This window comes from Scomber scombrus, chromosome 15, assembly GCF_963691925.1.
Source record: "Scomber scombrus chromosome 15, fScoSco1.1, whole genome shotgun sequence".
Lineage (NCBI taxonomy): Eukaryota > Metazoa > Chordata > Actinopteri > Scombriformes > Scombridae > Scomber > Scomber scombrus.
This window is the reverse complement of record NC_084984.1, coordinates 6,023,483-6,039,748: the sequence shown is the minus strand read 5'-3', so window position 1 is coordinate 6,039,748 and position 16,266 is coordinate 6,023,483. Positions and strand designations below refer to the sequence as shown.

General features: G+C 38.3%; 1 protein-coding gene across 1 annotated transcript; it reads right to left on the bottom strand.

Annotated features, from left to right (window-relative positions):
* Positions 1-2,869: 2,869 nt before the first annotated feature.
* Positions 2,870-15,632, bottom strand: si:ch211-282j22.3 (ER degradation-enhancing alpha-mannosidase-like protein 3). The gene is given in 22 exon segments (XM_062434402.1): positions 2,870-5,402; positions 6,193-6,384; positions 6,544-6,709; positions 6,960-7,133; positions 8,154-8,271; positions 8,370-8,521; positions 8,914-9,079; positions 9,280-9,311; positions 9,314-9,412; positions 9,543-9,626; positions 9,742-9,825; positions 9,989-10,114; positions 10,277-10,374; positions 10,573-10,678; positions 10,834-10,968; positions 11,948-12,101; positions 12,286-12,398; positions 12,557-12,596; positions 13,353-13,453; positions 14,586-14,631; positions 14,749-15,244; positions 15,360-15,632. Coding segments are annotated over 21 exon segments (2,640 nt in total). The 5' UTR covers positions 14,913-15,244; positions 15,360-15,632; the 3' UTR covers positions 2,870-5,112.
* Positions 15,633-16,266: the final 634 nt, after the last annotated feature.

Below are 16,266 nucleotides of genomic sequence, written 5' to 3'. Positions count from 1 at the left end.
AGTAGAGTTTACCATAACCTCCCCAAAGCACCACTGTTAATACAGCCTGGAGTTGACAGATTCCAACAGTACCTGAAGGCAGCAGATACAGAGAGATTAACCGGGGAAACAGGGCACAACCATGGACGCAGGAGGTGCGTGAGACGTGATGACGTTGCAAAACCGGTTTAAATGAGAAGGGTGCATCTGAAGTCTTGCAGACGATCACGACCATGGATTCATGCATGGGTCAATGACGTATAAGGATTTTCAACAACTCAATTTTAGAATAATAAAAACAAGCATATCTAATGCAGTAGTTCAAACATTCAGAATGTTGTGTACCTGAAAATTCATATTACAATTTGAAAGTGATTTTAGTGGGTTTTTTCAAGATTAATTGGCACTGGCCTTAAAAAAAAGTCATGTGGTGCGACCATGATTCATCTTGAAATATCTTATATAAATAAAAGATCATCATTTACAAAAATTAAAAAAAAAAAAATGCAAATACTTTGTTTCCAAACAGTTTATATTACTGAAAACTTGTAAAAAAAAAAAAAATGTGAAGCGTGTTAAGTAAATTGAAAAATGTCTTTTTTTAAGGCCAGTGCCAATTAATCTTGAAAAACCCACTAAAATCACTTAATTTCAAATGTATAATATGGATCTTCAGGTACACAACATTCTGAATGTTTGAACTACTGCATTAGATATGCTTGTTTTTATTATTCTAAAATTGAGTTGTTGTAAATCCTTATACGTCATTGACCCGTATACGACATACCACCACTGACCCCTAACCCTGATCCAGGGTTCTATGTTTTTTTTACATTAAGGATCCCTACACTGACACAAATTAGACCACAGACCCCCATTTGATAAGATTTTTTCCCAGGTTCCCCATCTAAGATTTTTGCTTTTAGATATTTTATTACAGAAAGTATATGAAATTGTATTATTGTGTTACTTATGGATGGAATTATAGTGAAAATAAATTATTTACCTTTTTGCTGGGGACCCCCTGGAGCCCATTTAAGGACCCCTGGGGGTTTAAATAAACATTAATATGATAATATACATTTAATATGATATTATGAGCATTATGTTGACAGTGTGTCAACCAATCATTAATTCATTCATACCAATTCATTTTACATTAGGCAACACAGACTGGCTAACAATAGCCTATTGAAGGTACAGTAGTGGTTGAGAGAAAAAGCTGATGTGCAAATATTGTAGTATATTGTAAAGTGTGGTTGGATGGATTTATTTGCATAATGGTGCTGATGCTTGAGTCGAAGCCCTGGAGTCAATTGATTTGTGAACCTAAACAACTAGCCAACTGTATAATGAAAACGTATTTGCTGGTTTTAATCTCAGATTGTTTAAAAGCGAATTCACAGTATATTCAACAGCTGATTCATCCCACAGACAGAGCCATTAAAAATGTGCACAGTGCAGCGTCATGGCACATTTACGGTAACACACAGTCATCGATGACTGTACAGTGAGCCTGTGGAAAAAAGGACAGTGTATAGAGCCATTTTAGGTTATGAGTTGAGGCTATGAAAGGCCCAAAGAAAATAGCTCGTTCATTTCAATAACACAGAAAGAGATCTAGCTGGATATAGCAGGTGCAGTGAAATTATGCCTCAACTCTAAGGACATATTTTCAAGAGTTTTGAATGCACATCTAATAAACAAACATATCATGTGTCGTTCATTCTACTGTTGTGAATACTGCCCATCAAATCCATTATTCTTTGACAAACATAGGCTATATGGTAAATGGCAGATGGATGAGGCTGGGTCTGTATGTTTGTTCAGAACTGAATGGTCAACTCAGGCAATGGCCATGATTCTGTGACCAGAGCAGAAACAAAAGTTTCTAGCTGCACAGGATCATATAAAAAAGGTGGCTCTTTGTGTCAGATAGGAATCACCAGATAGAATGAGTCAAAATGGACTACCATGGAAGAGTTTAAAATAAAGCATTGTATCTCTGTTCTGTAGATTGGAATATATCTACTCACACTAAATAGTTATAATAGTATTTTTGTTAAAATTACATTTTATCATGTGAGCTCAAGGTGAATATTATTATCTATTATTACATGAATGGCAGCATAGACAAACTGCTTAAATGCATTATTATTTCACGCACAGTGTACTAGAATATCAATAAGCATAATTATGTGACTCATTTGGAAACTTTGCTGTCATATGTCCTTTTAAGCATCCGTCACTATCAATAACGTCTCATAAATGTCGTCATTCTTGTCATGGTGCTTTTTTCTGCTGGCTGTTTGCATCCGGCACGAAAGGTTTCTGTCTCATTTTCTACTGACAGAAATAGTCACAGTATTTAAAACTTCCTGTCGCTGAAGGCAGTGGGTGTTACGTTTTCTACTTTGTTGGGGGGCTGAATACTTCACTGCAAAGGCATGAGAAGTGAGCTTAGAAATAATTCTCTACCTAACTAAAAAAAACAGTAAATAAAATATCATTCTTGTTGAGAAACTGTAACTACAAAGATTTTTCTCTCTTTAAAGTAAAGTCAGTGAAATTAAGTTTTTAAGTCCTTTAGCACATTAAGCATTCTAGTTTCTATGACTTTAAGAAAAATACATGGGTGACAATGAGAAATAAGTTATCACCAAGATTATCACAACAGATGTTGAAAAGAAATTACAGATACCATACCTGGCATTCACATCGTTTTAAATGTTTAAGATATAATATATATGTGACATGAAATGGATTTGCAGAAGATTTTTCCTCTTCTTATATAACATTATATATGGCACCATATATCCCCATTTCAGTCAATGATCCTGACAATGAAGAGTAATATAAATCTCAAATACAGAAAGCAAAGAGGAAAAAGTTTGAAATTGTGAGTTTTAATTCATTGATGAGTTAATTCACTGATGAGTCAGCCTCATCAAAGCTCAGAAACGGAATACAGAGAAGATGTGAAACAGAAACAGGAGCCATGTCATGCATCTCTTTTGGCACTTTTTGAATTTTAGTTGCTGAAAAACCGAAATTTTAGAAAACAGCTGAGCACAATATTAAATAGCATGAAAAATAATACAAAAAACACCCTATTTCTTGTCTTCATGGTTGTTTTCTCTGTGTGAACAGTAATGTACACAGTCCTGAGGTATACAGGTTCTCATACATACTAAACACCAAAAAAAAAAAGTCATGTTGGATTAAGACTTGACTCAGCAGCATTGAGAAAAGGTCCACTGTACAAACTTAATAAAATAAATCAGCTCACATTTTCATGTATCACAAAAAAACAAAAACCATGCAAACTATAATTAGTGAGATTAAAGTGAATATATGAACAAACTGATTTAACAGTAATGCATGTTTCTGAATTGTTGCATAAAGTTATTACACATCATAATGCCCACAACATCTCCGTCTCATTTGTGTAGAGTGTGAGAGAGATAGAGACTGACAACACAAAACTAGATCCAAATTGCGTTCAAAGAAATTCACTGGGTACAACTGTATCCATTTGGAAACAATTTCCAGGATACAACTGACCTTTCTAGTTTAGCTGCAACCATTAATAAACCAATTTAAAAAAAAAAAAAAACTTGCTGCACTTCAGAAATCCTACTGGACGTCACAAAATATTATAATCCTATTTGTCTGTTTTGAAACTAACCCTGTAGAGTTTTTATTATGTTTTAAGATGTTATAAACATTTAATTATTACTCAGTATAAATGGGATGATTATTGACTTTTTGCAAATTAAAACTACTTATTGCAACACACACACACACACACACACACACACACACACACACACACACACACACACACACACACACACACACACACACACACACACACACACACACACACACACACACACACACACACACACACACACACACACACACACACACACACACACACACACACACACACACACACACACACACACAAAGAAATGCTACGACAGGCTGGATGATCATTTCTGTTTGAATCTGCCACATGTTTCACAAAGTGCACAGCAGTCTTGGACTGCAGACCAGCCTGATGCTGTATCAGCAACCAACCAAATGGTTACGTGAAGACTTTATCTCCAGGAAAACCAGCTTTGGTAATTTTTTTAAATGTTCTGAAAGAGGACATGATTAATTTTAAATTAACAATGCTTGCACAGTTATTTATAGGTTGAAAAAATTGCTTTCAGTCTGAAATATCAAAGATTCGTGGCAGCCTATTATACATATGCTATACTTTTAATTCATTGATGATGACAACTTGTAAAGACAGGAATAGTTTTATCTAATAGCAATGATGTATTGTGATAATGACGCTGCCTTGGGTATAATGGTAATTACACACCTTACACACATGCACGCACACAAGCAGAAAGAAAATGCAAACATTCAAACAAATCTGTCAAAACTTGCAAACTGCATTCACTCTTGAAATTCCCTGAAGTTGCTTACGAGTACAAAACAAAATAAACTTCCCAAATTGGCCCCAATTTGTGTCCTTCATCTACTGACGTTATATTACTGAAAAGTTATGGTAGCCAACACCCAGTACTGGCCATAACAATATTCTATTCACCATTATTGAATATTTAACAGTACTTGTTTGAGTGAAAAGGTGCAATCTAGATTAAAAACAAACTGCGTTGCATAAAAATGTAGTCACGTACATTTTCGTTGCCTATGTTTTCCTCTTAGGTGAGGTAATTTTAAATTCTAGTCAATGATCTACATCATTATCACCACAAACACCTTGTATGTGCCTACGATAGCTAGGTTTAGACAGCACCAGCACATAATAACCAACAGCGTCTGGCCTTTAACTACCTAGTTTTGTCTAATAAAACCCCTCATTTCAGACACCTGCAGCATGGACTAAAAGTTCCACTTTGACGGTCTGTCTAATGAATATAGACCCATCTTTAGGTTTCAGAGTCAAGGATCTGAGTGTGGTCATCACACTGCTTGACTCTCCTCTATCGGTTGTAAACATGCGGTTAGGGGCTCCACGTAGGGCAGTGAGGGGCTCTGAGGCACATGCCATTCAGAAACGCATGAGGGATCAGTGTTAAGAAACTTTGGCTGCTTTGGGATCAGAAGTGTTCAAGGATTTGAGTCTGGTCCATTGTTAGAGTTTAGGCTTTGAGACGATTCTTCTGAACACGGTTCAGTTCTGTCATTCTGTGCTGCCTCTGAGCAGAACTGCTGCTGCTGCTGCTGCGATTGTCGCTCTCCTTTGTGCTCTTCTGCCTCCACCTCTTCATTAAGAAGCACCAACTCCTCTTTCTCCAAGACAAACTCCAGTGTGGGCCCTCTGGCTGCCCCCTCCTCAAGCTCCCCCTCTTCTGCTAGCCGGAGTTTGATGTTCATGCCGAATGGTTTGCCTTTCTTATCTGGACAATGTGGAGGAGAGAAGCAGAATCAGAAAAACAGAAATAGAAAAAAACAAAATCAGAACAGAACAGATAAAATAATTACATCTAAGACTAACCATATTGAATATTGTCAGATCTAAGTAGGATCTGACAATATTTATTACAAGGCAACAGTAAACATGTCACCCACCAAAAAGTGCCTGTATAAACTAAAAGATACATAGAAACAAATATATATAAAAACAACCATAGCAATATTATTTTTGGATGTAATTTCAGTTCACATTCAGAATCAATTTTCTAATTTCAATTTGAAATGTTGAGATGCATGGATGCCTCAAAATACACAAATAAAATGAATGTTGTACCCCACCTATAGGCCAATCAGTGCATTGTTAACAAATCAAGAGTAAAATTGCATGTAGCAAACTATTAAAAACATATGGTGGGTGATTTGTTCCTTCATGCAATCAACATCACCACTGTAGTTTATTTTGAGTCACATCCCACTTATACTTATACTCACTAATGCGCCAAATCCCCAGTTGAAAACAGACCCTAACACATGCACTATTTACTTTGCCTTTTGATTATGGTATATATTTGTAACCTCTATTTTAAAGATAAAATGTACATCTTGAGTGGGGATGAATGGGTTGAAGCTGAGAGCCATTAACAAAATATGGATGTCAGAGAGTAACAAAAGACAGACAGGTTTTGGTATTTTCATCTGACAATATTTGCTGACATAACAAAAAAATATAGAAATATCACAGCATCCCTTAATCTGCTTCCTGCTGGTCCTCACCTTGTCCAAGCTGCCTCTCCTTGGGAAGCAGCAGCACATCTACATTGTGATGTTCCTCCAGGGCTGCTGTGAGCATGGCACCCTCACGGCTGAACAGGAAGACCAAAGGCATGGTGATGTCTTCAGTGGAGTCGCCGTCCCCCACCATCTGGAAGAGTGGTGTTTCCTCGCTATTACTTCCCTCATGGTGGTCTAAGAAAGAGAACACGCGGGATAATTAAAATCATTTAATTTTCCTGAGCTCCAGCCTTTCAAGTATTTGACTGTTATTCTAAGCTGTACATGTTGAGATTTGAGATGTACTGAAGGAAAAAAAAAAAAAAGATCTGTTGCTGTGGAGGGGATCCTCACCTATGAAGATGACTCCTATGGCTCCTGCCTCCTGCAGCCAACGAGCCTTTGCAGCGAACATGCAGTCACCACGCAGAGCCAGAGCGATGTGGCCTTTAAGCTCCACTGCATTATCTATTTGCCCGCATGCTGTGTAGGGGGAAGCTTTCACTATGCTGCCCTTCACCTGCGGCGGAAGAGTTTGTGTTCATGTGTTATTGTGTTTGCATTTCAGAAGAAAGAGTGCGCAAAAGTTTAATTTCTTTTGGCAAAACAGTTAACATTTGTGTAGTTCTGGAAAAATCTAGAAAGTAATATCAAGTTTTTCCTTGTTCATGTCATTACAATCCAACACCTGTTTCTAATAAAAGCTATACATTGTTGGGAGCTTTAATGTTGATACCGTATACCATATTATTCTAACATTAGAAACTCACCCCATGCTCTTGCTTGGTGAGGTCCATTCCAAACTTGGCAGGTCCTGCGGTGAGGACTGTTCTACCCAGAAACGGGGGGGATATGAGCTGAACAACATGAGGAACCACCTCCTCCTCCTCTGGTGTCTGGCTCACCTCTGCCACAAGTTTAACCCGGTACACTCCTTTTTGATCCTACAAGGATTTATATATTTTTTTTAATTGATCAAAAACAGATTACTTTCAAACATTGCTTTCCCAAATTGTCGTGTCATGTTTTTATGGGAGAGAAGCTGTATCAAAATGTTAATCGATGACACTTAATATTATAATCATTTTCATTTACTGCATTAACTTTGTTATTAACCCAATTCTTATAAAGCATTTGGCTATCCAATTACTATGATTGACATATCTCCCTTTTTCCTTGCTGGAGATCTCGTGATACCACAGGGGGCATGCTTAGTGCTTAAGAAAGCACAAAACTGAGCATAGCAATGCTGATGAGATGTTATTTGGTTAAAGTGGCTTATAATTTTCTGAATCCATGTTACTCTAAGCACTGTTATTATGTACAATTTTAGATATATAATTTGTTGAGCAGCAGGTTATATAATTAACCTGTTCAGACAGCTCCATCAAAGCATGCTTAAAAAGGTAAAAATGCACGGTTCAATGTGTTGTTTCAGTGCATCACTGAGAAAATCTAAGCAGCCAAATGGACAGACCCAGGTCTTAAAGTCAGGAGATTAAAAAACATCTTTGTATGATTTTAAAAAATGATTGACAGCAGTGATTTTCCTTCTCTTCACAGCCGGGATTCATTTTTCTATAACTTCTAAGCAAACTACAAATCCTGAAAAATATTTAAAAAATGTGATATTTATCCCCATTTTACTCCCTCTTGTCTCAATAGATTAGCCAACAAAGAGGGATTTTTAGATAAATTGGGACATAATAATGTTTGACTTCTTTGATCATCTCTCTTCAACCTCATGTGAAAATAACATCCTGTTTCTTTTTAAATATCTGCAAGTCCATGATTTCTCACTTGAGAGAACAGATACTATACGCTATTTAAGAGAAACACAAAAATGATAACATTCTGATAACATTAATTACTTGGTTACTTCAGCTGTTGAGAGTTAAAATTTAAAAAGCAGCAGGACAAGCAGAACTTTGGATCCTGAGATGAGTATAAAGTAATCAAAATACCTTCTGATTCCCAATGTCTCGAGCCATGATCTCATTCAATGGGGTGATAGAGATGCCCATGCTTTTCAGGAACTCCACTGGCTCCATGCCGTTATCGTGGAGTGGTAGTTCAATTTCCCTGTAAAGTACAAACAAACCCAAAGTTAAAACTCAAATTAATTATGGCCAAAAGGTTCCACTCTAACATCAAAAGCTCCATGCAACAAATGGACACACCTGACAGGTAAAGGATGGAAGGCTCGTCCCACCCCAGTGAGGTACTTATAGCTGTCTCGGATGGTTTTGGCAAATGAAGGGTTGTTGGGAAACAAAGTCTCTGTGCTGGGGCAGGAGTGTGTGAACAGATCCTCTTCTTGATAAACAGTTTCCTGGAGCACAGGACACAAAGTTAACACTTGTCAGCTCCTACATTCATATGTACATTAGGTCACACATTAAGGGTCAGTATTATTCTCAAGACATGGCATTGTAGTAACGCCATAAGAAGACAAATCTATCCATTTATGTAGCCATTAAGTAAGAACACAGTATATCAAATCACATTCTTTAAATCTAATACACAACAATATACAATATAAAGTATGGCAACTAATAGTAATTACTATTTATGTATAAATAATAAAGACTTAACCGACTTATAATAATTTTAGACTGAGCTAAACCTTTTCTCTTCATGTGTGTTTGAAACTTATATCAGGCTGAAATCAAAAATCAAAAATCAAATGTGCATCTGTGTTTGTGATAAAGTATCTGCTCTCACTGATCTGTTGCCTTGACAGGATGGCTGGGTGGTGGAGAGAGAGACGGGTAGAAGGTGTGCCTCTGTGGTAAAGATGTAGTCGTCAATATCAATGGGCAGCTCGGTCTTCTCCGAAAACAGCAGGTACAGGTATTTAAACATCTCCGCCAGAAAGAATGAGTCCATCCTACACACACACACACAAACACACACAATAACATACATAAACACAGACACAGTAGACATTATCACACATTGATGAAAAATATTTTGGGTTTTTTCATCAACAAACACTTTTTAAAGGTAATTCTTCCATGTGGGAATTCTACAAAACATGTATCTGTCACGTTTAAAGAAGTTTGCACCGGCAACTGTCTTACACAATACCTGTCTTCATGTGTCCCAGTGCGAACATGCGAACATCTTGCACAGCAGCAAACCCACAAGGCACCCTGGCATAGGCGTTGAGCTTCTCCACAATGGACTGTCCCACTCTGAGGTAGTAGGGGTCACCAGTGGCCTGCACAGATCACAGTCTCAACCACACTTATACGGTACAAATTGGTATGAAAAAGCTTTGTGTACTTTGTGTGTGAGTACAAGTGTGATGTACTTTGAAAATTATAGTTTATTTCTGTGAGGTTGTTCACCTTATAGAGGTAGTAGGTGCTTTCTGCAAACTCTGGTCTCAGTAGGTGTTGGCCCCAATGAACTCTGAACTCTGTAGTGAAAGCCTACAGGGATATTAACCAAATAAAGAGAGTGAAGTTAGTGACACTGGTTGCTTCTAGAAAATATTTTCTATATGGCATTAAATAAAGCCACGAAAAAAAAGTAGAGATTATTTGCCTCAGGAAGGAACTTGTGCTGTTTGGTGACTTGATAAAGCATCTCATGAGTCTCAATAGCTGGTTTCAGATCTCCTCTCAAAACCTGAGGGGAAAAATAAATGTCACACCAGAAACGTATGCAAGAATTTCTATAATTAAACTGAATCACTAACATTTGTCAGCACCTCTTTGTTAGCATCACCTTTCAATGTTTTAAAGGCAGTAAATGTAATTAATCAAGTGCATCTCAGGACAGGATTACAGACCTGTAAGCCAGGGAAGAACGCCAGGAGAGAGTCCATCCAGCTGCGCACGCTCACAGTGGGGTTGTGCATGTGTACATTGAGCAGCAGGGGAGGCTGACTTATGTACTTCATTATGGCAATGTAGTGCTGTTACAGGTAAACATCATGAAAAAGATATGAGAAAACACTTTAACCCAAGCAATCACAACTGAAACAAAAACCAATAGTTGGAAATGATATTGCAACAGGGAGAAAAATACAGTAGGTGGATATAGATTCACATGGGGAATGTGATGATCGAGAACTTACAATGTTGAACCTCTCCAGAAAAACATTGTCTCCGAGGAGAATGTAAGCCTTCATCAGATATTCATAGTACGAATCGATACCAGCACCAACTCCACTGTCTGCAAACACACAAGTGACAATATTACATTACATTATGGTCCATGTATACGGCGGTTTACGTATATTTCTGAATATGTTCTGTATCATGTTGATCCACTGTCTGTGTGAGAACATGCGTGCTTCCACTTTTCATCTCTCACCTACACCAAACTTTAGATCGTTTTACACTATGCATCAGTGTGTTTAAACTGCCTCACCCCTCCGGACCCATTCTCCATTATGGATATTGATGACTGTCCCCACCAAGTCACTTCCTCTCTGTCTCCTCTCCCAGAGGACGTCCATAGCCTTCCTGGCATGCTCCTGTAAAACAGTAATAGGTGTTAACTAACATCAGTTACAACTAAGTAAAATTAGTAATAAAAGTAATACTGTAGTCTAATTTTATATCTCAGTATCTTCCAATTAAGTGCACATAAAATTTGAAAAAGGGGCAGAGACGCAGAGGAAGGTAATACCTCAAAAACAGAGTCCCCTGACAGTCTGCTGAGGGCAGCAAACTCCAGGATCATTGTTCCTGCGCAGGCTGTGCAGGTGTCTGATTCAGTGCCTGTGCGTGAAAGTGGATTTAGGACTCCGTACCGCAGATTCACCTGGAAAACCAAAACAGGAAAAAAAAATCTTCTTGTCACTTGACTCAGCTAAAATGATTTTTAGTTACTTAACTAAAATCTGAAATATTTTAGTTCCCCTGTAATGCACTGACTGGAACTTCCCTTTATTGATGTGGTTATTTGACAGTCTGCTTTATCTGCTAAGACATCTAAAATAAAAACTGTGATATTCAACAAAGTGTAGTTTAAAATTTGGGTGATAAATATTAACAATGAACAATGTTGTATCTGCTTACAGGGTACTTGATTATTGATTGTTATTAGCTAAAGATAATCAAAACTGAGGGCATTATGATAAAAGAGGAGGTGTATGTGATTCTGCACTTACTGAGTGAATAAGCCCATTTGATGATCTGATAACTATACACTAAAATGTATGTGATTAAATATGCCACACTTTTACTATTATTATCTTTAAAAACAGAATGCAGTATGAAAAGTAATTGAACAGTATTATAATTGAGATGGCTTATAGTGAATATAGCTCAATGTAAGTGGGCATCAGCCGATGAACTGTGCCTGTATAAAAAAAGTCTAAAGGCCACACTCTGAAAAAAAAATCACTGGTATGAAAAAACTCCATGCACCTGTGACTCATTTTACCCGAGAAATGGATGGAGTGGTCATGATATTGATCGGTGCCAAGAAAAGTTGTTTTGAAAGGAAGCTGATTGGTTGAAATTTACTCGGCCAAAGGGGACTTCCCACTTTTCCACGATGGTCAGCAAAATTACCAGTATAAAAAGAAACATTTATCTGAGATCATTGTATCATTTCTGCATAGACGCTGTCTGTGTTGTTTTGGTTCCGAGGATGTTTATTAGTCGACGAATAAAACTCTAACTGCATTCAGCTGGATGACTCTTGGTGATTTTTCTGTTTGAACCTTTTGGGACTTTAACATCTTTTAAATAACGAAGTATTGGACTGTTAATATTTGCAACTACATAAGGTATACCTTAGGGTAAGGAAGGCCACTTGTGGTGTTGAAGGCAGGCAGTAATCGATGGCCCAGCTCGTTGGCCATGTGCAGGAGCTCATCTTTATACCACTGCATCCTTTCCCCACGCTGACGGAGCAGGTCAGCCATCACGTGGGCTCCCAAAAGCCCTCTGAGAAGAAATAGTAGAATAATGGCATAAAACATTAAGGTTATTATGGATGGTTTAAAACCTCACACATCAAGTCTTATAACAGCTGTACTGATGTGAAATTTAGAAGCATTTACTCAACTCTAATATTGTTATACATACAAATAATACTCTACTATATAGTAAATCAGAAGCCTTTTTATACCCCAGAACTCTGATGTTGGTCTCAAACACTGACACCACCACATCATTGTCCAGGCGTACGTCCTTTACAGCCTTCCTCACTGCATCTTCAAACTCATCAAGCTTGTTTAGCACCTGCTCGTAAAGACAAACAAGGAGGTGCAAGTGAATGTAAAGGTGTGCTTTATGTTAATGCTGTATCTGCAAAAACATCAGGCGCACATTTCAAAGAAGCTAAAAGACTATAGCAAGTTACTTTTATTAATGTAAACAGAGGATGAGCAAATACTCACCACCAGGGTATCAAGGGTGTCAATCAGTGTGAGTGAAAACCTATGGAAAAGGCAGAAGAGAGGTTACGATGAGAGTCTCTGCTGCAGCAGACTGCAGCTGGTACCCCACTTTGCCATTGATCCAGTTTCATTTTTAATGAACCACCAGCTGTTGAATGTCAAATCTGTAGAATTTACAGTGAAATTACATTATGCAACATGTATGCTACAGAAAATGATGTTTTGTACTATAAGTCCATGATTTAAATTCCAAAGACTTAAATTGGCATCTAATTCTTGTACCCCTGAGGAACTGGGGAATCTACTACTCCATGTCAAATTAAATCTGTTTGGAAGAGCTTAACATTATAAAAGCAAACGATTACTCAGTCTCCGTCTTCTTTGAAGATGCAAAATGCCATTTCAAAAGAGACAACATTACATAAATATTGCCTTTAACATTCCCTTTAATATGGGTACAAAATTGCAGAAAATGCAGTTTGAGAAATAGTTGCTGAAAGATTAAAATGTATTGTTACAGTTTTCAGAGAAGACTGAATCTGCAGGCAGAGGATGAAGAGGGATTAAATCTAATAAACTAAGCAAATGCACAGGTTTTTGATAACTTCAAGAATACTCTAAGCACTCATAGCACTCTTACTCTAGATATTAGACTTGTTTGGCTTTGGTCTGCACTGATACCAACTGATGCATAAATAATACATGGCTTGTTTCCTTTAGCTAATTTAACTGTTGTGGCTGTATAAACCTCACTGGGTCTTTCTAGGCTTCAGATGCCAGTGGATGATGAACTTACTTCCCCAATGAGTCGTCTATGTCGCCTCTATTGGGCTCCTGTCCACGGACTCTCCCCCTGCAGCTTAGAGGCATCAGCTCGTCTGCTGGATAGGCATATTTCTGAAACACAAACAACACCAACTGTCCATTAAGGAAGCATAGCTGGAGGGCTGAAAATACTCCTGAACAGAAAAGAAACTGGGTGCTGCATCTCTAATAGTCCTGTTTGGTTTTCCACTCACCAATTCTCCCATAATTTACCTGCTATTCCAGGACAGAGCATCAATTTAAAATCGGTATCCCAGATTTAAACCAGTTTCTAATAAGATGGTTTCAATGAATTGTGATTCTTGGTACTGACAATTACTGCTCGAACTATAAACTATTCAGTTATATTTGTTCATCTGTGTTTATCTGTTGGTACGGGTGAATGTATCTGCCTGTGAGAAAGAAGAAAATGCAGTACAGAAACTGACATCTGAGAGCGTTGACCAGTTTTTTTTGGGGGGTTTTTTGTGCAAAATTCACTACATACAATGTGGTTTATTTGATAAAAATTACGACATGCTGGCATATAGTCATTAAGATATTTAAGCCCTCAGATTTGTGATATGTGCCGAAAAAATCCACTATTGAGGGTCGATTGAGAGTCACTGACCTCAGGGGATAAACTTCTGCAGAAACAATGTAAATTGTGTATTAATATCAGAAAGTTCCTTCATAACACACAACAGTCAGACTGCATTTATAATGAAAAGAAAGAAAGAAACTGTGTATCCTGTATTTCCACAATCTTCCTCACCTTACACTGATTTTTGTGACCAGTGTTAGCATCTGCCCCATCCTTTCTTCCCAATGTCTCCATAGATGATTTAAACATCAGGTTCTTACTAACACTTTGCTGCACAACTTACAATAAACCTGTAATTTATTTCACTCATGCACACAGGAACATGCAGCTCCATTCTTCCTCTCACACCCTGCCTGTTCCTGTATTTTACTCATACAGACACAAGTTTCTATATAAAACACTGTATGAGCCACTGCTTAACACATAACAATCAATACTGCCACAGGAATCATAGGATGTTAGCAGCTGCAACCAAACTCTGCAGACTTGCTTTCTTCACAACCCCACCAAAGCAGATCATTGGGCCACTGACTCACAGTGTCTTAACTCCCTACTGAACTTATGCAACATGCAAACATAAATGTAGTGGTAATAACAATCAGTACAAAGTTAATATCTTACCATGTAACTGCCATAAGCGTGATCAAACATTTCAATGATTTGATCCCTACAAAAAAGGGGGGAAATGTATTAATTTAACCAGATGATGACACAAAAAGTGTGCAGAGGCTTACACAATCACTCATGAACAGTGTTGTCATATGTCTGTCTAGACATTTCTCACCTGATGACAGTCTTCTCCTCTAGTGTCATGCTCTGGCTCTCTTGACATTTTGCCCAGCCAAGCAGACTGGTGATAAGAAGGGTCTTAAGCATCATCCCAGTGCCAGACGGGCGATCCAGTTCCCAACAACCTGTACTTTCTTTTCTCCTCGTGTAATCTTGCATTAGGTTAAGCTTTAATGTGGACAAACAAACCCCTGCCCTTTGTCCAACGCCCACACGAAGTCAAACAGTCCAGCAGGCACAGCTGTCATCCTTTAGACCCCCGTTCATCCTCATTTTTGGTCGAGAGTTGGCTGTAGACGTCTTGTCTAAACGTCAACAGACGTTAGCTAGCTCCCAGGTCCATTTCCATATTTCCACAGTGGTTGGTCTGTGCTTTGATCCAGTCTTGTTACAGCCTCCACATGCCCATGGAGCTCTTCAGATGACCGCTATCCATGTAAACAATAGAGGCAGCGAGCTACAGCTGAGCCTAGATAAACAATAACTGTTGCCTGTAAAAGAAAACAAGTGAGGGTCACAAAGCACTGGCTAACTGGAGAAACCCCTAACAAACCTTGTTCAAAGTAGAAATGTGAATAAATATGAAGAAAGTAAATAGGTAGTTACCAAATTGATGGCTCAGTGACACAGTGTGGCTAACAGCCGCTAGCCGTCCCAGTAATGGGAGGGTCCTTAATGCTAGGCAGCTAACAAGTTGCTTTCTCCCAGTTAGCAGCGTTACTTACTAAACCCAACACATAACTATATTGTTAGCTAGAGAAACACCTTTGTGTAAAGTCAAATGGTTCACTTGCCGTGTAAAACAGACAGTCATGCAGTTAAATGGTCGATGACACGTCGCCAAGTACCATACAGTGACCTGACGTCGAGTACCGAGCTGTCAAAGTACAGCCAGGCTGGCTGCAGCAGCTGAGGGATTTTACTGCCCCGAGTTTGGGATCCCAGGCTAGGTTTCCTCCCACACAGGCCAACGTAAGATTTCACCTTTAACAAACTCCACCCTTCAAGTGCTTATGTTTAACTTATAGGCGGTGTAGACTAGGTTAATGTTGCGGGTTGCAGACCTATTTGTTTCAATTTAGGCGGCGTAAAGGTTTCCTGGAAACCCGTACTCAGGGTTAAAAACCCAAATCCATCTAATGCGTCACAGGGCAGGTGGAGTCAGCAAGCATGTAGTGTGTGTAAAATCAGTCATGACCGGGCAGTAGATTTTCAAGTGCCCCTGTGATTGAAAAAGGAGTAACCTACCCCAAAACCCTTTAAGTTTTTTATCTTCTATTTTGGAAATCTCATTGAGATCAACATATCTTTTGCACCTGAGAGGAGATTGCATGTACACAAGATAGCAGTAAGACAGTTCATTCACACAACATAAACAATCAGACATACTTTTACTAAATTTATTTATTAAAACAATCATCAACATCATGAAAAATGTCTGCTTGTAAAACTTTAAAGCCCCTCAGAGCACTGGAAAGAGTTTGTATGAGGATTTTTTTTTAACCCTGGTCAG